Here is a 23,986-nt window from a genome sequence, read left to right as displayed (position 1 = left end):
TTGTAAGGCTGTACAAAAAAATAGAGAAATATAGATCACCTATATCAGGAACAACAAAGGAGACATTACTTCAGGCCCTACAGCATTCAAAACATTAAAGAATATTTTGGAGAACTTTTAGCCAATGAATTTCACAGTTTAGATGAGATGTAGAAATTCCTCAAAATATAAAACTTTGCAAAACTGACAGAAGGAGAAATAGACTATATGAATAGTTTGATATGTATTAAAGAAATTGAATCTGTAACAACTTTCCCACGATGAAAACCTAGGTGCAGATGGCTTCCTTGGTGAAGTCCTCAAAAAAATTAAGGGAGAAATAACAGTGGTCTTTATAAACTTCAACAGAGAAAAAAAAAAAAAAGAGAACATTCTTGATTGAGATCAGCATAATCTTGATACCAAGTAGAAGAAGAGAATAGTAAAGGCCAGTCTCTTCCATGAACATAGTTGCAAAAATTCCCCAAAGTATGTTAGAAAAGGGAGGAAAAAAGGGAGAGTGAATGTATGTGAGTGCAGGTATGAGGGAAAACTAGTCCACTTATGGGTAGAAACTAAAGGAACCCATATTATCAGGAGTTCACAAAGACTGACATGCACAAGCATTTCGCTTTCATTGAAGTTTGTTTTTAAAGAAAAGCTTAATAGAATTTCTAGAAGTAACAGTTCACAAAATTTAAAATAAGACATGATTTGAAATTTTCTCATTTATTTACAAATGAATAAGGCTTGTCAGTAAGTGATTGTTTCAATATGGTAACTTCTTATAGCTCTTCTTTTTTTTTATTCATAGTTAAAAATCATAATTTGCTTAGCATATTCTTTTAATTTCTAAATCTCTCTATACAGATTGATTGAATATGGATTACTGAGAACCTAATTAATGAGTTTTTCCATAAGCAATGTTTTTATTTTTTATTTTTCTTTTAAGGTGGTATGCTATTTTGTTATGATATTTCAATGTATCAGAGTAAAGATGGCAAACCATTGAATAGACTGATGGCCAATAGAGGGCGAAGTTTCAAGCAGACTTCACTCGCTCTAGTGCATGAGGTAGGTGCCTTCCCATACTCTGTAACAGGTTCTTCTTGCTTATATCTGTTTTGGGGTTTCCCTCCTTCACTTTATGCCCATGAAATTTAGTGTGTGTTTGGGAATTATTTTTCTCTTTATCATAATTAATTTAAGTGGCTTTTAAAGACAACCAGAATAGTTGAGCCGACTGAATACTAAAATATTTTGAGGTATTTCTCAAAGAAACTGGCATGCTTCCCCACTGCTCAGCCTATTAGGGAGTAGTATCTTGGAATTTGGTTTATTTCATCAGTATTTAACTTCCATATTTCAGAATAAATACCAATTTATTATTTAAAGAAATAATTTTGCCTGTTTCTTAATTGTGATCCTTTGAAAGTATGTAGAGCACCAGTGTTTATATTTTGTGAATGTTGGGAATTAACAGTAAATAATATTGTTTAGGGCAAAAAAAAAAAACCTTTGGTTTTAGTGTTTATTTAATTTTTCTTTTAGACCACCCTTTTAAAATAAAGTTACATTATTTTTTGCTTGAAATCTGATCGTTGCAGATGGTAGCAATACGAGAGGGAAGAGGGAAGTTGTAAAGCACTTGGGAAATTTGTTTTTTTGTTGTTTTTTAAAATTTTATGACAGTTACTCATTCAGGTATATACAAATTAAAATGTATGAATGAATAACAAAACAAAACATCACAACAAAGAGGTTTATTTTACATAATTTAAACATAAGTTATATACAAATTATAGATGAAAATATATAAATTATAAAAATTTTAAAGGATATGAGGTAAAAATAGTGCTTCTACAGTATGTTTGTATTAAATCTTATTTTGAGACGTAATTTATAAATCTTGGCATCACTAATTTGATTTGATTATATTCTGTGTCATACCAATTGCTACCAATTAGCATAGCCAGATTTTTTGTTTATTTGTTTTTTGGCCGTGCACGTGCACGGCACAAGGGATCTTAGTTCCCTGACCAGGGATTGAACCCGTGCCCACTACAGTGGAAGCGCAGAGTCTTAACCACTGGACTGCCAGGGAAGTCCCAGCATAGCCAGATTTTAAAGACCCACTTCTATCCTAGCCACCCATATTAGTTTTATATATTTAGTTAGAATTGAAATTATGTAAATATTTGGTTCAGAACCTTTTTTGTCTAACACAGTGTCTTTATTTAACTAAGGAGGGAAGAAAGATCTGGGGAGAGCAGTGTTTCTCTGGGAAGAAGAGAGGTTTAATTTCATGAAAGAGGAAAAAGCATAGGTAATTTCTAGATTTGTTCTCCCTAGCATATTATTTGTTGGTATGGAGAAGAGAGAGATTTGGTACCTTTTTGGGTTTTAAAGCTGTGTACTACGTGGATAACCAAATTGTTAAGTATTAATGGAAGCCTAATTTTAAAAGTACCATCAGAAAAGAGACAAAAAAAGTGCTAATGTGGAGGTAGCAGAAGACACCTAATAAATTCAGAAAATGGAATCAGAACTTATGAGGTGTACCTTAGATGTGAACAGAGAAAATATTTGGGTTATGATACTTGTTGCTTGTATTTTAGAATGCCTAGAAAATTTCAAGAGATGAGAAAAGATCATAATTTTATGAGTCAATTGGAAGACACATTAGACAGAATTCTGCCAAATCTATGGTAGGATTTTGTTTGGATTCATTTTCTGCTTACTATAATTCATTTTTTTAAAAAAGAGATAGAGAATGAGCCATGCAGTTTCTCAGACTGTCTGACAACAAATAATAAGAATTTTAAGAACTAGTTAATAAGTATAACAATTGCAATAATAATAGCTAATAACCAGCTCAGACACTTCAAAATTTGCCATGCATATATTAATTCATTTAATCTCTATCTTCACACTGTGAGGTTGGTGCTGTTAATGTGCTTGACACACGTAAGTAGAGGAGCCTGGAAATTGAACCCAGGAAGTATGATTACCCAGTTCTTGAACTACCTTGTACCATCCCAGGGCAATCAGAGAACAATTTTAAAATACCTTTGGTTTTTTCCAGGATGACTCTAGTATTTCCTAACTCTCCTCCTTTCTTCTAGTATTTCTTTTGTTGCAGTCCCTTTGGTATTTTTCCAGCTGAAGTTTCTTCAGACTTTGCTTTGGTTCCCATCACTGCTTTGTTCTGAGTCTTTTTGTTTTTAAAAAACCTGTCATCATTGTTTCAATCTGTGTATTAATTTACCCATTGATGGACCTTTGGGTTGTTTCTACTTTTTCCAGATTATGACTAAAGCTGCTATAAACATTATCATACAGGTGTATGTGTGGACATCTGTTTTCATTTCTTTTGAGTAAATAACTACCTAAGAATGGGATCGCTAGGTCTTTTGGTGAGTGGATATAAGAAACTACCCGACTGTTTTTCTAGTGACTCTCCCATTTTGAGTCCCCATCGGCAGTGTAAGGGAGTTCTGGTTGCTCTGCCTTCCTTGCCAGTGCTCAATATGGTCAGTTTTTTTAAATTTAGCAGTTCTCATAGTGGTTAGTGGTTTCCCTTTTGTGGTTTTTAATTCGTGTTTTTTTTTAATGACTGCTGATGTTGAACATCTTTTCATGTATTTATTCACCATTCATATTTTTTTCTTCCATGGAGTGTTCTGTTCTTTTGCCCATTTTTAATCCAGGTTTTTTGTTTTCAAATGAGAGTTCTTTATATATTCTGGATATAAGTTTTTTTAATTAGAAATGTGTTTTGCACATGTTTTTACCTACTCTGTAACTTGTCTTTTCATTTGTCTTTTGAAGAGAAGATCTTTAGTTTTGAAGAATTTATCAAGTTTTTCTTTTTATAGTTCTTGCTTTTTTGTCCTACCCCAAGTCTCAAAGTTTTTCTGCTTTTTTTTCCCTGTGTTTTCTTTTTTAAAAATTTTTTAAAAAATGAAGTATAATTTATGTACCGTAAAATTCACTCATTTAATGTGTGCAAGTCAGTGGTTTTAGTATATGCACAGAGTTGTGTAGCCATCACCACAATCAATTTTAGAATATTTTCATCATAATGAAAAGAAACTCTGTACCCATTAGCAGTCACTCTCCATTTTCCTCACATCCCAGCCTTCAGCAACCATGAATCCACTTTCTTTCTGTGTAGTTTTGCCAGTTTTAGACATTTTATATAAATGGAATCATGCAATATGTGGGTTTTTTGGTATGGGTTTTTTTACTTAGTATAATGTTTTCAAGATTTATATGTACTATAGTATGTATCAGTAGTTCATTCCTTTTTACAGCTGAATAGTATTCCACTGTATGAATATATCATATATAGTTTATCCATTAATCACTTGATGGATCGCCTAAGTTTTCTTGTAGAAGAAGCTTTATGGTTTAAGATTTACATTTTAGCCTATGATTATTTGAGTTAATTTTTCATAAGGTATGAGTTATACTCGTTGAGTTATACCATCCTTTCTTCACCTAGGCACCTTTGTCAAAAAATCATTTGTCCATATATGTATGGGTCTATTTCTGTACTCAATTTTGTTTCATTGTTATAAGTGTGTAGACTTTCAACAAAACCACACAGTTTCACTACTGTTGCTTTATAATAAGTCTTGAAATCAAGTAATATGAATCTTCCAATTTTGTTTTAAATTTGGCTGTCTTAAGCCCTTTGCTTTTCCACATAAATTTAATTAATTTATTTATTTATTTTTGGCTGTGTTGGGTCTTCGTTGCTGTGCACGGGCTTTCCTTAGTTGCGGTGAGCGGGGGCTACTCTTCGTTGCGGTGTGTGGGCTTCTCATTGCAGTGGCTTCTCTTGTTGCAGAGCAAGGGCTCTAGGTGCATGGGCTTCAGTAGTTGTAGCACTCAGGCTCAGTAGTTGTGGCGCGCGGGCTTCAGTAGTTGTGGTGTGCGGGCTCTAGAGCTCAGGCTCAGTAGTTATGGTGCATGGGCTTAGTTGTTCCACGGCGTGTGGGATCTTCTCGGACCAGGGCTCGAACCCATGTCCCCTGCATTGGCAGGCGGATTCTTAACCACTGTGCCACCAGGGAAGCCCCCCACATAAATTTTAAATCAGCTTTGAGAAGCTACAAAAAGAGCCTGCTGTAATTTTAAGTAGAAATGCAAATTGAATTTGTAGATCAATTTGGGAGAGAATTGACATCTTAATAATATTAAGTTTTTCAACCCATACACAAGGTATATTTCTCTATTATCTTAGATCAATGTTTTATTGTTTTCTTACTACAAATCTTGCACATATTTTGTTAAATTTAATAAGTATTGCATATCCCTAAGTATTTTTATGCTAGTGCAATTAGACTGTTTTTTGGTTTGTCTTAATTTCCAACTGCTCATTGCTAGAATATAAACATGTAATTGATACTTTTTTATGGCCTTACTAAACCCACTTATATATTCTTGTAGCTTTTTTGTAGATTCTTTTTGTTTTTCATTGTAATGTTGTCTATGAATAGAGATTGCCATACTGTTTTTCTCTTGGATCTGTATGCCTTTGATTTCTTTTTCTTGCCTGATTGCACTGTGTAGGACCCTTTGGTGTGGTTGAATAGCAGTGGTGAGAGCAGAAATTCTTATATTGTTAACAGTCTTGGGGGAAAGCATTCAGTGTCTTAACATTAAATATGATGTTATATTTAGTTTATTTTAGTGTAGAGATTTTGTAGATATCCTGTATTAGGTTGATGAAGTTTCCTTTTATTCCTAAATTGCTAAGGGGGTTTATTACAAATAGATGTTGAATTTTGTCAAATGTTTTTTTCCCTACATTTATTGAAATGATTGTATACTTTTTTGGTTTGTTGATATGATGAATTATTTTGATTGATTTTCTAATGTGAACCAAATCTGCATTCCTAGGATAAACTCCACTTGATTATAATGAAGTATCCTATTTATTTATTGCTGAATTTGATTTGCTAATAATATTTTGTTAAGGATTTTTGCATCTTTGCACCGATGAGGGGTATGGTTCTGTAGTTTCTTTGTAATACCTTTGCCTGATGTGTTATCAGGATAATGCTATCCTAATAAATAATTTTTCCTAAAATGGACAGTAGAATTTTCTAGTGAAAATTCTGGGCTTGGAGTTTTCTTTAGGAATGTTTGTAACTATGAATTAAATTTATTTAATACTGAAACTATTTATCCACCTAGCCCTACTAATCCTGAAGTGGGGATTTGGGTGGCACAGCATACATGACAATTAGTGTGTCTCTCTCCTTTCTTTTAAAAAAATTAATTAATTAATTTATTTATTTCTGGCTGTGTTGGGTCTTCGTTTCTGTGCGAGGGCTTTCTCTAGTTGCGGCGAGCGGGGGCCACTCTTCATCGCGGTGCGCGGGCCTCTCACTATCGCGGCTTCTCTTGTTGCGGAGCACAGGCTCCAGACGCGCATGCTCAGTAGTTGTGGCTCACGGGGCCAGTTGCTCCGCGGCATGTGGGATCTTCCCAGACCAGGACTCGAACCCGTGTACCCTGCATTGGCAGGCAGATTCTCAACCACTGCGCCACCAGGGAAGCCCCTCTCTCCTTTTTTAAAGTGTAAATTTTATAAAATCAAGGAGTTTGTTTTGGTCATGTGTCGTTCCAGTGCTTAGTATTCCTGGCACATAGTAGACACTTTGTAAATGATTTTCATCCTTTTGAAACTTGGATGTGTCCTATACTTTATATGTGCATTTAGTGGGATCGTTTCCTTTTTCCAGAAATGTTGCTATTAAATTGATGGTGAATCTAATAATTGTTGAGGTCTTACTAAGAAATGACATTATTGTCATTTGAACAAGCTATTATATACTGTTGGTGTTGTTATTCATTTATATGGTTTAGCCTCCCCTCTCTGCCAAAGGTTACATATACCTATAGGATATTCTATGGCCCTAATGCATACAACTATAGATGGGTGAGTGAGTGAATGAATGGATAAAAGAACTTGGTTTTGAATGTCCAAGTGCTCTGCTCTTCATATTTTGAAGTGTATTTTGCTTTATGTAATTGTCAATATTTCTCAATAACTGTGTTAGTTAAATCAAGTATTTTCAGTGTCATGGAGAACTAGCTATTTAATCTGAGATGAACTCTTTTGGAAAGCATTATATCCCCTTCTTTCTAAAAACTGTTTTTGTTTTTCATTGACTTTTCTTAAAGTGAAAGTCTCCCACGTTATACTTTCAGAAGGTTCACAGATCCAAGTCTGATTTGGGTTTGACCTGACCTACCAGGAGCAGTTCTGTATAATCACTGTCCTGTTTAGATTTCTCTAAAACTGAAGTGCCCTCTCTCTCTTTGCTCCTTTGAACAGGGGACAACCAGGGGTCATTTCAGATCTACTAGGGCTTCTCCAAGCTCAGGTGACTGTCTTCCTCTGCCCTGATTTATAACTACTTCTCATCCTGAGACTAACTTGGCTCCTGTTGATGAGGAAGCTGAAGGTGAATGACAGTTTCTTTCCCTGAAAGTTGCTGCCTGTCTTGTCATCCTTTGGCATTTCTAACTCTGACATGATACTCTCACCTAAATTGGATGACACTGATTTGTCCCTGGATGAGAATGGCAGCCTTGCTTCATTATTTCCTCCATCTTTGGGCACATGCAGATTTTCCTGATCCTGCTGCTGCTACCCAACCATATTTCTGCCTCAGCATTAGGTAATGAGCTCTTTTTCATTTTTATTTCAGAGAAGCCTTTATCAGGCTTATTGGCGGCACTACTCTGAATGAAATCTTTTTTCTTCTTTCTTTCTTTTGAAATTGATCATCATTTGATTTGTTTTGCCTTATAAATTAATTTTTTTCTTCTGCCTTCTTTACATTTTTTCCCTAGATACCCAAAAGTACATGTGATATAACCCATCATTTGCCCTTTTCTTTCAGTTCCTTCTTTATTTAAAAACATATTTCTTATGAAAAACATGGAGTATGTTAGCATTCATGCAATATGAAACAATTAGATGAAAATTTTGAATAATAATTTTGAGAAGTGGTATCTGTGTTTATTACACATTCCCCTTAGAAAACACTGTGAAAAGTATGGTTTGCTGTATTTTAGAAACTCCATAATTACCATGTGATGTGAGTTGTTATGGTAACAGGGTTTTCCCCCTTCCTATTAAATAACAGAGTAAATGGTTGCTTGAGATGTGATTGAATTGTCAGCTTTCAAGCTAATGTTATCCTCATGGGAAGGGGGAGCAGGAGTTGGGGGGGAGAGGGGAAGAGAGAGATAGACTGAGCTGGAGAGAGAATGAGGGAGGGACGGAGGGAGGGTGGAAGGAGAGAGAGAGTTTTAAATGTCCAGAAAGCACCTACAAAGTGATGAGTGTCATTTTACTTTAAAAATGTGTCCTCTATAAGCCCTCCCTTCTTGTCTTCCAGTCGCTATTTGTCAGGGGACAGGAATAACAGAAAATTTATACTGTGCAAACAAGATTACTATTGACAGACAACTGAAGCCTATGATTTCTTATTTATAAACAGTGGGACATTGAGTGGCTTTGGGGGTCTCTAACACTAAGTACAAATGGTTTTTCTTCTGGGAATGTGGGACAAGTGTGTGTATGTCACAGACCAAATGTAGTGGCTCAGTGTTAGTGTGTCTGGGTAACAACTGCAGTTAAATACTTTTATCCTTTTGATAATGATATATACATCTGGGAAACATGAATATGCCTTACTTTGTGAGATCGAGGTTTTAAAATCAGTAACAAACACTTTACCTGTTGATTTTTATGTGCTGCTCTACCTTATCCCATTCTAGTTTTACAGCCAAACAGCCTCACCAAAGCTTGTCTTACTTGATTTAAATTATTTATTGAAGTGCTGTTAAAATGGGTATTTTCTTATAAATGAATAACTGTATTTGTTAAGATCACTCAAGAGGCAGAAAACATTACCAAATTTCTGGGCAGTGTATTCTGAACAGTAAATTATCTAATTAGGTAGCCGTGTAGTTCCTTCAGGAAAAACATGCATCAGTGAGGAAACAAGATCTCCTTCTTCATTCTGTCTTTTGACATTCCCGCTACATCTATGAATTGTGTTTCTGAGCAGGATATTTCTGTTGAGCGAGTATATCCCGTATATGTCATTAGAACTTGTATGATACAAATTAAAAAGTTTCGTTAGGAAATTTCAAAATACAAAGTTTATAATACCCGCTTTAAAATTTCGCCTTGTCAGTCACTGTGTTTTTAATCTGGAATGAAACATTTCCCAGCCAGAACATTTTGGACATGTTTTGTAAAATTTCGAATAACTGTATCCTCAACAACTTGTGTTTGTGTTTAGCCGTGCCTACTAAAAAAAGTTTTCTAACATTGTGTTTTTACACATCATGACTTTCTGTGATTACTTGTTTATGACAGTGTGGTTTTCACATGACAAGATTTTGCCTTAAAGCGAACACTGTACGTTTAATTGGTTAAACTCAGCAGGTACTTAAGTGAACACTTAAGTGCGAGATACTGTTGTGGGTTTCATGGGAGGGATTCCGGGATGAATAGGATATGATCTCTGCCCTTGGGATTGTATGAGATTAAGGTCCATGAACAAATAATCTAAGATGGAATCTGTTGAGTATAACAGGAGAGGCATATAGTGTACTTCCAAGTGTAGGGTTGAGAGAAATTATTTCAGAAAGTAGAGGTGAGGGGAAGACTGGGCATTCAAAGCAGTGGAAGCAGTCAGTGAATGCAAAGGTCTTGTAGAGTATAGGACAGGCTTGGGAATTTGTTTATAACCCAAATCAACCAGAATACAGGTTAAATGAAAGAGAGGAGCAGAAAATCAAGTGGGGAAATTGGATGAGGATCTTAACCAGCAGGGCAGCAGAGTTCTCACATAACAACAAATTCTTTCTTTTTTTTTTTTTTTTTTTTTTGCCGCTATGAGTGGCATGTGGGATCTTAGTTCTCTGACCAGGGATCGAACCCGCCAGGGAGGTTCCTACAACAAATTATTTCTTAATTTGATTCTAAAATACTTTGGACATGGCACAAAAGAATTTGGACTTTATTCTTTAATGAACCATCAAAGGTTTTTGAAAAGAAGTTCTGAGTTAATGTAGTAGTAGCAACACCATTCAGGATGTATTAGAAGGAGGAAAGATTTTAGGCTGTTAAGAGATCAGTTAGGTGGCCTCAGTAATCAAGGCAGGAATTAGGGCTCACCCAGTGAGGAAGAAAGTAGGGACAAACATAGTAAACATTTTAGAGGTAGAGATGACAGTTGAGTTGGGGGCAAGGGAGAAGTCCAGGATAAATCAGAAATTTCAAACCTGGTGATTGTAATATTGATGGGGTAATATTGATAGGAAAAGGAAAGATAAGAGGAAGAGTGGATTTTGAATGATGATGACAAAGAAGTATACAGAGGGTATTAGATGGTGGGAGGTGAATGTTTGAGAAGTGTATGTTCTAAAAGTAGCCATTTTCAAACTATGTATTTTAAATTTTATTTTAGAGTTATATGCATATAGTAGGTTTCTCCCCTTTTAGTATATAGTTCTATGAATTTTGAGACATGAACACATTTGTCTAATCAGTACCACAGTCAAGATGAGAACAGTTCTTTCACCCGAAAATCCCCCCATGCTCCTTTGTAGTCAGCTCCTCCCCCGCTCCCCCATCTCCTGACAACCACTGATCTCTTTTATGTCCCTCTAGTTAAAACTGTGTTTTAAAGAGTGCTAGGGACCACCGCAAAGTAGACTCAGATGATCAAGAGGGCTGAACGCCAAGCCCTCAGCCTTCATCCTTACTTCATTTACACACATTTTGCTTCTCTGTTTTCTGTTTTATATATTGGCATTTTACTTAATATTTGGGGTAGGGTGGAAAAATTACACAGCTAAATACTCGAAAACTTTTATTGTACAGTGTTACTGCTACCACTCAAGCCACCACTATCTCTTACCTGGATTTTTGCAGGAGCCTCTGAGTAGATTTCTCTGCTTTGACCTTTGCCCGCTACAGTCTGTTCTCAACAGAGCGTGATCCTTTTACGATGTAGATTAGATCGTGTCATTTTTCTCAAAACCTTATAATGGCTCCCCCTTTAGTAAGAGTAAAGGCAAGTCCTGAGAAGTGACCTAGAAGGCCCTGCTTTCTCCTGTTAATTCTCCAGCCTTCTCTTTTTACACTCTCCTCTTTGCTTACTCTATCTGTGCTCGTTACCCTGGCCTCCCTTCTGTTCCTGAAACAGGTCAGCCACGTGCTCACTTTAGGGACCTTTGCCTTACCTTGTAGTATTTTTTTTAATTGAGGTAAAATTCACATAACATCAAACTAACCATTTTAAAGCTTAAAGTGTACAATCCAGTGGTATTTAGTACATTCACAGTGTGCAACCATCACCCCTGTCTAGTTCCGAAATATTTTCATCACCCTCAAATGAGACCATGTATGCATTAAACATTCCCTCCCACTTCTTCCTCTCCCTACCTCCTCCCCACCCCTGGAAACCACTAACTTGCTTTCTCTCCCTATGGATTTACCTATTCTGGACATTTAATATAAATGGAATCATAGAACATGTGACCTTTCGTGTCTGGCTTCTTTCACTTTCACATCATGTTTTCAAGGTGCATCCATGTTGTAGCATGCATTAGTACTTCATTCCTTTTTATGGCCAAATAATATTCCATTATGGATTTATCATATTTTGTTTATCCGTTTATTCATTCATGAACATTTGGGTTATTTCCGCCTTGCGACTACTGTGAAAGTGCTGCTTGAGCATTCACGTACAGTATTTGTTTAAATATGTCATTTCAGTTCTGTTTGGTATATACCTAGGAGTGGTATATACCTAGGAGTGGGTCATTTGGTAATTCTATGTTTAACTTTTGGAGGACCCACCAAACTCTTTTCCACAGCAGCTGAACCGTTTTACATTCCCGCCAGTACTTACCTTTGTCTTTACATCTTCATCTCCTTCAACTTTTCACTCAGGCTTCATCTTCTCAGCGAGATACCCTGACCACCCTGTTTAGTCCTGTGACCTGCTCCTGTTCCCACTCTTGCCTTATCATCCTTCTTTTCCCCCTTTACCCTACTTGCGTATTTCCCTAACGTAGTCTCTTTTTTAGGCACGTGCAGTAATGTTTCGTTATACTTAGTACTACCTCTTACACATAGAAACTCTTACTCTTCCCTAAGTCATAGAAGCTGCTCACCTCAGCAGTACATTAGACACCTGTCATTCACTGCAAGGGTATACATAGTTAGCCTTAGAAAAACTGTATTCCGTGTGTTAATTAAAACTTGGTGCACAGTGGTTGAGAACCCTGCTTTATCATCTGTTGAATAACAGGGTTGATACTTCATGATTGGAATTACTTTGTTGATTGGGCTTCCTTCAAAGCCATCTCACCAGTATAGCAAATTATACATGATTTTCATACTTTAATAATGCAAATTATATTTTTCAGCCTAGCAGCATTAACCTCTGTGGGGTGGCTGAACACATCCTAAAATGTGTTTTTGTTAAACATGGTCAAGGAAGTCTTTTCTGCCTGTAACACAACTGGAGAGTAAGGGCATGACTATGTTTAAGCTGTTTCTCTAAGTCTCTCTTCTGTAAGGGAAAGAGTGAGAAAGTGCATTTTTAAAGAGGTTTAGTCACAGCTAACTCCACAGAACACTAAGACTAGGTGTAATCTCATAGAACCTGGGGAGTTCAGGCAGGTGTCTAGGCTCAAACATGACTGCTTCCCTGCACCCACCTTCAGATGTGGTCTGAACAGCAGCAAGAGGGTTAGCTTTAACCTTCGGTTTATAGCCTCCTTGTAAATAGGTTTCCTGGCATGACAGTCTTTGTTCTTAGAAGCTCAGCATTTGATTTGCTCATGTTCCTTTACATTTTTTCATATTACTTTCTTTTTTTAACTCCACTTTAAGAAGCCAATTGAGATCATTGTCTTTCCAAGAACATCCAGTGCTCTTTTTGCCAATTTGCTGAGACTGTGGATATTCTCAGTTGTGCAATGATGTCCATGGATTATGTGGCAGCAAAATTTTAAAATATTTTGAGGTTCTGAAGTAAGAGATAAAAGTTTTGGTTGTGGTGTTTGTATCCGTTCTGTGAAATCCAGGTCTCAGAATGGAACTTAAAGATAATTAATGTGTTTTTTGAAAAGGGTAGGAAAAAGCTAAAGGGAAGTGCCCACATTTTGGAAACAGGGAGCAAGGCCAAGGACTAATTAATGCCTCCACAGCTTCCTGGATAACAAGAGAAGAAGCAGGAATTGGTAGGCCCCTTCCTTCAAGGAGTTTTGTTAGCATGTTGACAAGGCTCCCCCTACCCTACTCCATAGAGTGAGTACTTACTTAATCAGAAAAGCAAGAAATCTGACTTTATATTTATTTTTTAGGTTCATTTCATGATCTGAGTATCTTTTTCATACAGTTTGAGTATTTAATTTTTAAAAAAGAAGCAGTGGGATGAGGAGTGCTAGATTGCAGACAGACTGATCTCTTTGTTCCCATAGATGCTTCATAATTTTGCCTTATAATCTATTTGTGCACATTTCTGACTCTCCCTGCGCATTTCTGAACTCTGTGCAGATACTGATCGATTTATAATCCTCACATCCTTCCAGAGTCCCTTGCGTATAGTAGGCCCACACTAAGACTGGGATTAAAGAAAATACCAGAAGCCATGGAAACCAAATGTATTCAGAGAGGCTGTTCTCTTCCCCATCACGAAGCACTTGAGAAAATTAATTCCTATAATACAGTAAAATCTCTTTAAACACTGTAGTTATCATGATTCTGGGGTAATTATGTAGAAATTTGTCCTTTTTGTGTGTTTGTTGTTGTTTTTTGTCTGTAAGACACAGACTACAGTTTCCGTTGTTTGAGTTTAGATGAGATGAGTTACAGGAAACGTGAAATGTGATGCACTGTGACTATTTTTTCTTGAGTGATCTTTCTTTAGCAGAAGCAGACCTTGGGAAGATTTGTCGCAAGATAGCAGTATACTAATAGGTAGAAACAGAAATGACTATGAAAACCAGATGTTTTGTCTGGGTCTGTCTTCAGAAACAGGATTTCGGTGTTGGCATATATCATTTTTCTCTTGTTTACCCACACTGATTAAAGGGCATTTATCTAGTGGTGTGCACAATTGCTGTGTGCGGGACTCATTTGCATGCTCTTAACGTCCTGGTTTCTACACAACATGATATTTCTGTTGGCAATTTAAGTTTATTACTGCAGAAATTGTCATATTGGAAGTCCAAGATGTGAGCAATATTTATTTTTATTTAAAATTACTAGGGGGATTTGTTAGACAATACCTAGTTTCCTGACATTGGCAAGAGGCTTTACAGTTTCCCCCTGATTTTCGAGGACATATTTGTATTACACATACATCTTAACTTGTCATTATTGTAGGATTTTATTTGCTTTAATTTAGAAAATTCCTGGCTTATTGTGTTTTGTCTTTACAGGACTCTAAACTCCCCTCCTTTGAAAATATCCAAAAGATCTTATTTGTGGTTCTGATCCTAGACTGATTTGGTTTGTTTTAGAATCCAGACCATAGAAATGAAGGGAAAGAGAGAATTGATGATACAGTTTTCATTTTATTCTGTTTTAATACTGTGCAGCCTAATTTATGTCATGGTACACTTTCCCCACAGGTTCACATCCAGCTTTCCGAGTGGCACCGTGCAATTTTTCTCCCACAGGCCTGGCTCGCATATATGACTCGTGCTTATCATGCCATTTTACAGGTAATGAAACCATGGGGTGGCTTGCTCTAGGGCGTGTCTCTTTCTTAAGGTTTACTGCAAATACGTATTTAGTGTAAGAGCACTTAGGAAAATAGCACTATCAAAAAGGCAACGGTTATTTTTGCTCGTAAAAGAATGTGAGGCATGCATATATAACTGCACTTAAATTTTAAATGTGACGCCCGCCCCCCGCCAGATGTGTGTTCCATCCAGAGCTGCCTCTCGAGCGCTCCTCTCCGATGTCCTGCTGCTCTGTGAACACCTCTCCTTGTCCCAGATGTCTGCCGCGGCTGTCCCACAGCACCTCAATTTGAGCGTGTCCCAAACTGAGCTCATCATTTCATCCTGTACCTGCGCCCTCTCGAGCTGGACTTGCTTTTACATCTCCAGCTCTGTCTCTCAACCCTTCCCCTGAATTTTCGGCCTTGCTCAATTTCTTTGTTTTCCCAAACTCAGCATGTCTTCCCTAACCTCTTGGCTTTTACCTACACTGTTCCTTCTGTTGCAAGCACTGCCATTCCCTCTCTGCCTATTCAAGGCTGGTTTTGCAGCTTTTCCCTTTTTCTCAATTCCAGGAGTAAGTTTCACGTTGGATTTATAGTTGTCATAGTCGTGAAAGGGGCACATGTTGGAATGGCAAATTTCTACTTGTTTTTTTACATGGTTTTATCTGTGTGCCTTCCCTCTCTGTGTGCCTCCTTAGAACCCATGCTTCCCTTTTCAAAGCCCTTATCACCCTAGTTATATGTCTGGGGCCTCCCTCCAGTTGGCTCTGTTCCTTAAAGCCAGAAGCTGTGTTTTCCTCTCTGCTGTGTCTCTAGAACCTGACATGGTGTCTAAAACATATTTAGTGCTCACTAAATAAATGAATTACACTCAATTTGACTTCTTTTATTCCAGTAATATTATAAGTTATAGCTTGTGAGTTTTTAAAATTAGAAATAATTTTTAATCAGTTTGGGAATATATGTACATTTAATAACGTAAGGAAAAAACTACTAACTCAATCCTTTTTCCTAGCTTAAAATTCTCTGTTAAGGATGATAGAAAAAATCTAAATTACTTAAGTAATTTATGGCCCAAAATAAGATTTTCATGAAGGCATAGGAAATGAGGTGTCATGGTTAAAGGTAACAGCTGTCCTAAAGGATAGAGGCAGGGCCGGAGGAATGACCAAGCATCTCAGCATTGATGTTCTCAAATTAAAACCTTGCTACAACATATTCATTCTAGAATTTATAAAGTACTAATGCATCTTCAGAGATTCTGGTTCACTGGAACTGAATAGGAGATCAGGAATCTCCATGTTTACCAAGCTGCCAGGCGATTTTAATTCAGTCTATCAACCCTACTCTGAACAACAGTGTTTTTAGATGGTTCGCCAAACTAAACTGGAATCTGCATTTTAAAGACATTCCCTTGGAACCATTGTTCCCTTTTGCTTGGCTTACACACTTTTTTATCCTCAGCGGCATCTGGTCACTTTGTTTTGAGTAGATGCATAAGTGAATGAATGAATTACCCATACACACCCCTAACCAATTATAGTTTTTATTCAAGAAGAGTGAGATTGCTCATCAGAGTACGCACTTTTTCGCACACTCATTTTTCCCTTTGTAATTTTGCAGTGTTTTCCTTCACCAGACGTTTATGGAACGTCCTTTACTGGCCAGGTGCTGTGCCGGGTGTGTGGGGTAGAAAGAGGAATAAAGCACTCCTTCCTGTCAGTGAGCTCCCGGTCCAGTGCAGGAGACTAACGTGTCCACTAGCAATGCCAGTACAAATCTTTGATGCTTTAATAGAGGATGTACTCCAGTATAGGCACCTGGAGCCGGCAAGAGCAACTCCTCCTGCAGCATGTACTGAGAATTTTATTTAGCTCTTAGCATAAAGAAGGCGAAATTGAATAGGATTATGGTATAACATGCAGATGACAAGCAACTGATTAAAAAATAACCCTCGGTGGTTTCTTTTTTATAACAAGAGCTACCATTTATTAAATAACTAGTGTCTGTCCAACATTTAATGTATAGTATTTCAGGTCATCTTTACAGAAGCTCTTTGAAGTGGATGTTGTTAACCTCATGTAGAATGGGATTATAGATGGGGAAGCAGGGTTAGCTAGGAAAGCAAAGCAAACTGCACAAAATGAGAGAACTGCAACTTAACCTGGATTTGTCTGATTTCAGAGCCTCAGCCTTGGCCACTGCATCATGCATTTTCCCTAACACCGTTCATTAGTTGTTATAAATAATGCAAATTGGTTTAATATTTTAGAGGACAGATCAATTTATGAAAAGCCAGCTGAGTATTTTTAGTAACACAAGTCAATTATTCTGCCTTTCTACTGTTGTAGGTGATAGTGTGTATCTTTATTTATTTATCACTTAAAATCTCTTTCCTTTGGGTTTCTAATAAGTCTAGTTCCATTGAGAATTGGGGATTAAGAGGTGAAACTCAAAGTAGGGACTATAATAAGATTTTCAGTATTATTTGAAAAGTACAGCAGTGCTTTTTAGGCTATCACTATTATTTGAAAGTATGCTGATGCATTTTAACTGTTCAACAAGTCTTTTTAAATGAGCCCAACACTTAAACAGAATTTATGGGATCTTAGAAGAATTAGAGCAACTGCCAAACTCCTCATCTATATCAAGAATGTCCGTCCTGGAGGATAACTCTTCGTTCAGTACAGGAGGTATAGTTACTTCCATCTGGTGTTAGACATATTTCGTAGCATTAGACTAGAGCATCATTTAGAGGAGCCATGTTTTATTCAATAAGCCTAGGAGATACGCTAAAAGGTGCATTCTACATTATTTCCCAGAGGTTGACTGTAATGTGAATGTTTGCAATTTGAACACTTCTAGTGGCTTTTGCTTAGGCGTCAGCTTCCAGCCTTATCTAATTTTTCCACAAGAATGTCGGATTTTGAATTATAAGCATATCAAAGTGGTTGACATGGGGAGGTATTTGGATTTCTTCCCATTAAGTTGAAAAATGCAGATACGAGTTGATTGACAGTTCCAAGTCCATTTTGGTAAAGTGCCCTCTACAAGTTGGCTTTACCTTGCTGCCCTTGTGGGATACTGAGGAGGTTAAGGTCTCTAGACTTTGGTTAAAGGGCCCTTAGGGACGCTGAATATGACCTCAGACAGGACAGAGGGGTTAAAACAGGTTGACTGCAGATACTTGTTTCCTGAGTTGGTCAGCTGGCTGCACAATAATCTGAAATCAAAACCAGTCAGGAATTGTGACCCCTAGTAGATTACTCTTTGACCATTTGTAAAGGTTGTTTGTTTGTTTGTCTTTAATGTGCAGGTTTAGAGTTAGGTAAAATTTGCTCACTGTAATCAGCAAGCTTGTGGTTACCTAGGCTGAAGATTTTTTTTTACAAAGGAAGAGGAATAGATAAATTAATAATTGGAATCTACAGGCAATCCAAAAAACTCAGTTCAGGACTTCCCTGGTGGCACAGTGGTTAAGAATCCGCCCGCCAATGCAGGGGACATGGTTTGAGCCCTGGCCCGGGAAGATCCTGCATGCCGCAGAGCAACTAAGCCCGTGCGCCACAACTACTGAGCCTGCTCTCTAGAGCCTGCGAGCGCAGTTACTGAAGCCTGCACGCCTAGAGCCCTTGCTCTGCAGCAAGAGAAGCCACTGCAATGAGAAGCCCACGCACTGCAACAAAGAGTAGCCCCTGCTCGCCACAACTAGAGAAAGCCCGTGCACAGCAACGAAGACCCAACACAGCCAAAGATAAATAAATTTATTTAAAAAAAAAATCTCATTTCAGCCTTTTCTCTCCCAGTGAGTGTCCCCACCCTACCCCCCTCCTTAACCACAGCTGTTAACCAGAAGCAGAGGTAACTGAGTTAAATGCCATTGGATCTCTGTTATCAGTAGGTGAAGAATTGGATGCAAAGTAGATCTGAATAAATAGCCTAACAGGGGCTGGGTGGAAGGAATTAGAGACATTTCAGAAGAGGAGATTGAGAAGAACCGAGACTCTGAGAAAGAAAAAATGAGAAATTTACTTAGTCACTATAGAATAGTTGTACTGGTTTATGGCTACAGGAGAGATCAGAAGAGTAGGCCTTCTCAAGAGGCTGCACATATACTGGCCTTTTTGTGTTTTGCTTATTTCTGAACAGATTTTTAACCTTTTAATTTCTTATTTGTCTTTTTTGGGAAAGCATTATGGAAAGTAAATGTTTTAGGAGGAAAGAGGTATGATTTAAGAAGCATAACAAACAGAGAAGGCAATAAACATGATTTTCTATTTTGCCTACCCTCTTGGGAGACTGCTATCAATATTAAATATTAATATCAGTATCTTGCCAGTTTGATCACCTCTGATACCTTGCTCCAAGAGACAGAGGGAGAATGAAAGGGTCGGGATTCTATCATTGAAAACACGGAGATGGGGATGAACATGATTGAAGTAAATAGAAACTATGAAGGATGTGAACAGAATGCCCATCAGATCTCAGAGTGCCTGAACTGGTGAGCCCCAGGGCACTGTGTGCTGGAGGTTGTGCAAAATACAGGGACTCCTTAGATGGATAAAACCATCCTTGTACTCTTCAATGAGCTTACAGGCTAGCAACTGAGAGTATATGAGAGAAATACAAGGACATGCAACTTTATAGTCTGGATATTACATTTTGGGGAACCTTTTACTCTTTGAGAGTATACAGATTAAAAATATGAATTATTTCAAGAAGGATTTAGATATATTCGTGAGAGAATAGATTATAAGAAGATAATAAGGGGAGTTTGTTTTTGACAGCAAACCTGGTAACGGTAGCAGTTATTTGGTACCAGCCACTGCACTAAATAGACACTTTTCCACATTATTTTATGTGATGCTCTAATACCTATGAGTTAGGTGTTTGCTATATTTTACAAATGGAAATTGAAGCTTAGAGAGGTGAAGTAACTTGCCTAAACTTACACAGCAAGTAAGTGGAAATGGCATTAGGTCAGGACATCCTGATTCCAGAGCCCACATCCTTAACCTAGAGGTATATTGCTTCCCTCTCTAGAATATATAGAGAGATTAATTTTTCTTCTGTAGAGCACACCTTAGAACTCTAAAATCAATAAGAAAAAGGCAACCAATAGAAAAATGGACAGAATAGGAAACCCAAATAGTCATTAAACATCTGGAAAGATGCTCAGTCTCAGTAAACAGTAAAATGAAAATTAAAACCATAATGGGCCCCATTTTACACCTCCCAAAATGGTAAAAATTTAAAAGCCTGGTAATTTCAAATGCTGGTGAGGATGTGAAGCAACCAGAACTCTTATTTACCGCTAGTGAGAATGTGAGCCGCACGACCACTTCTGAAAATGGTTTGGTATTACTCAGTGATGCAATGTGCAATTTGAGTTCTTGTTCAGTTCAGGGTATATCAATAAACCAGAATTTTAATTACATTTAAATAATGTAATTGGTGATGGAGTAGAGGGGAAAGCATCTGGTCAAAATAATCCTCAGTGTAAAAAAATAGAACAGATAATATATATTTGAAGGCTTTGCCCTTAAAGGGATGATAATATTAGCTATATTTTTATTGCATGGTACAGGTTGAGAATTATATCTATAAGTTTAGTCAAGAAATAGAAATGTAATGTGCATCTGTTTGAGAATAACTTTTGTTATACATTACCTAAATCTTAAGTGTTATATACTTCCTACTCATTTCTACCATTCTGTTAGAATACCGGTACCCAGACCCCAATATTAGTATCATGTCAGTTGAAATTGTCAGCTGCTGACACAGGCAGATTTTTACGATATAGGGGATTTGTTGATTAGGACCTATGGACTTCAAATCTGCTTTTAATAGATATCCCCAAATGAAGTGCTCTGCACTAAATTTGCCAAACATACAACTTCTCCAGGATACACTTATTTGGTGAATGTGGGAATCCCTGAGCAATGATATAATTCTCTCTCCTCACACATCCTCTGTCAAAATCTGATATCTTATCAGAAACACCTAAGGCCAATTGGGAAAGGATTGTTACCTAAGTGTTTTCCAAAGAAATTTTAAGATAATTTTGGCCATAGAGTTTGCATGCTGATTGATGCTGTGCTTGTTGCAGGGGAGGATAGGAGAGCTGGAGTTGCAGTTAAAACATGGAAAAGAAGGACCTGAGGAGGTGCAATACAAAAAAAGCACAGCCTGGCTCTGGTAAGGGGATGGCTTTCTGTGCTCATTATTTGTTATGGGAAATGAACTGTGAGGGAGAAGGTGACCACTTTAAAGGCTTTAATGTTGGAATTTTAACCTCTATATGAGCCTGAAGGGCAAAGGGCTGAAGATGTGATAGGTGTATTTTCTATTTCCTCCCCAGATCAAAGAAGGAGCGCTTTATTCATGGTTTTAAAATATTTTTATTGTTTTCTAAAGCAGTGTGAAAATGGTTTGTTTTTCCCTTTTTCCCTATAATTGATTATTTTATATGCTTTTGAATGAAAATTGAGTTTTTCCCATTTAGTCAAGGAATACCCTTCCACTCCCCTGCTCCTCCCTCCGCAAGACATCTTCATTATTAGGAGCAATTTTACCATGTCAAGGCTTTAATTTCTTTGGCAGATGTCCCCCAGTGAATTCCCACTATATTATCTAGAAATGTGTAAGTGCTGGCACATTAAAAGCAATTTAAATTGTTACATGGGTTGTGATGAATACCTTGTCAGATTAATGTTGCAGCAGCCTAAATCTAAGTAAAGTGCCCAGAATCTAAATAGCTTTGCCTGTAGCCACAGGTTTCTTTAATATAAAAATCTGTTCAAAGGTTACTTGGTTTCAGTTTTTTATTTACTAACAATTGGCATATGTAGAAAAGCAGAAGCTGTGTGTGTGTGCGCGTGCGCACATGTACACATGTACGGTTAACTAATTCTATTCTAAGTTACATTTCCTAGATTCATTTAAAAAATAGCAATGCAGTTTAAAACGTTATGACATTGGATTTAAGATTAGAGATTAAGAATTTGGATTTCGCTTCCTATTTGCTATTTTCCTTTACACATAGTTTTAATTTCATCTTCTGAAAATGATAATTTGGGGAGTGGTCTGTTAGCAGTACTCTTCCAAATATACATGGTGACATATGGAATGAAGGATGTGAGAGAGAGATGGAAGTCAAGGATAACTCCAAGATTTTGACTGTGAATAACTAAAAGTATGGAGTTCCCATTTACTAAGATGGGGAAAACTATAGAAAAGCATGTCTGTCTAGGGTAGAAATCAGGTTTGAGACTTGCTAAGCCTGAGATACCTAATTAGACCTGCAGTTTGGAGATATGAAGTAGGTTGTTGACTGTGAGTCTAGAGGTCAGGGGTAAGGTCAGGGCCGGATATATAAATTTGGGAATCATCATCATATCGACTGCATTTAAAATCACAATGCTGGATGAGATCATCTGGGGAATGAGTAAAGATAGAGAAAAGGTCAGAGGACTGAGCCCTGGAGCACGTCAACATTTAGAAATGGGGGACATGATGAGGGAGCCAGTAAAGCAGATGGAAGATTAGTGTTGTAGGAAGAAAACCAAGAGAGAATGGAATCGTAAAAGCCACCTAAAAAGCTGAAGGAAGAAAGTGTTTCAAGAAAGGAGCAACCGATTGTGTCAAATGCTGCTCTGAGACTACAAAAGATGGAGACTGAGAGCTGAGCATTAGATTTAGCCTCTTGAAAGTCACTGGTGACCATGAAGGAGCTGTTTTGTAGGAACAAAAGCCAAATTATAGAAGGGTCTAGAGAGTGGAAAGAGATAAACTGGAGTCATAAGTATAAGCTACTCTTCTAAATGAGTTCTGATGTGTGAGAAGCAGTGGAATGGGGCAGTAGCTGGAGGGCTTCTTCTTTTAAGATGGTAGATATTATAGTGTGTTCACAAGCTAAGGGGAGTAATACAAGTGGAGAAGGAAAAATTGGTGATGCAGCAGAGAGAAGGGAGAGTAGGTAAGAGGAGGGAACTAATGGAGGGTGTGGCCCTACCTAGAAGTACAGGCAAGTCATCATCTGTCAATATTTCACGTTGACCAGTAAAAGAATACACTGAATGCACTATACTCCATTTAGGGAGACCAAGATTGGACAATACGTTTTAGAGAAATTTACTGTCAAATGGTTTTATAAAGTACAAGTTTAAGGAGCAGTTTGCAACTATCTGAAAAACTTGGTTCTTAAGAATGACTCATTCTCAAAGAGTGCTGAATAGCTAAGATTTTATTATATTTCAAATGCAAATACAGTTATATTTGCAAAACTTTTATGATAGTTATAAAAACTTTGAATTTCTGAAACTCAAAATGTATAGTGAACATGTTTATGATATCATCTTCAGAATGTAAATTTGGCAGTCAATGATTGTTTTACACTTTATCTCAAGACTCTTATATGAAAAAGACTGTGAATATTTTAATTGAACATACCTTCCTTTAAATCCACATATCTAAGTATTTTCTTTTAGTTCAATTTTATAACCAACATTTGTTTTTTTTATTGAGGTATGATTGACATTTAACATTATATTAGTTTCACGTATACCATAGCGAACATTTTAAATTTTATTTTGTATACATACATAGTGACAATTCTATTATCTACAATTTGGAAGCAGTAAATTGCTGTTTTGGTGAGCTCTTGTGCAGAAAAGAGAGAATGTTTTAGTCAGTTCAGGCTGCTATAACAAAAATACCATAGACCAGATGGCTTAAACAACAGAATTTATTTCCTACAGTTATGGAGGCTGGGAAACCCTTAATCAAGGTGACAGCAGACCTGGTGCTGGTGAGGGCCTGCTTCCTAAGTTTGCAGATGGCTGCCTTCTCCTCATAGCTTCACATGGCAGAGAGCAGAGAGAAAGCAAGCTCTCTGGTCTCTCTTCTCTCTTCTTATAAGGACACTAATTGCATTCATGAGGGCCCCGCCCTCATGACCTCCCAAAGGCCCCACCTCCAAATACCATACATTCAGAGTTAAGGTTTCAACATGTGAATTTGGGGCAGTGGGACACAAACATTCAGTCCATCACAGAGAATAATATAAAGGACACTTGTATACCCAGCACTCAGTTTAAGAGATGACACCGTGAAAACACTGCCTATACATTAGTTGCATTCACCTCCTTCCCTGCATCTACTAAGTAACCTAAGGACTAGGAAGATGAAACTGTCTTGGAAATGAAGCCCTTATG

At 37.3% G+C, this 23,986-nt stretch overlaps 1 protein-coding gene across 3 annotated transcripts in view; it reads left to right on the top strand.

Annotated features, from left to right (window-relative positions):
- The window catches only part of FOCAD (focadhesin), a 310,658-nt gene that overhangs the window by 213,761 nt on the left and 72,911 nt on the right, over positions 1-23,986 (top strand). For all 3 annotated transcript variants that reach the window (XM_082400998.1, XM_082400997.1, XM_082400999.1), the window contains 3 exons: positions 932-1,053; positions 14,674-14,766; positions 20,881-20,969. In XM_082400998.1, coding sequence (XP_082257124.1) covers positions 932-1,053; positions 14,674-14,766; positions 20,881-20,969 — 304 coding nt within the window. The remainder of the gene's footprint in view (positions 1-931; positions 1,054-14,673; positions 14,767-20,880; positions 20,970-23,986) is intronic.

This window comes from Balaenoptera borealis (assembly GCF_965194805.1).
Source record: "Balaenoptera borealis genome assembly, chromosome: 8".
Classification (NCBI taxonomy): Eukaryota; Metazoa; Chordata; class Mammalia; order Artiodactyla; family Balaenopteridae; genus Balaenoptera; species Balaenoptera borealis.
The sequence above is the reverse complement of the archived record's forward strand: the minus strand, read 5'-3'. Positions and strand labels throughout refer to the sequence as shown.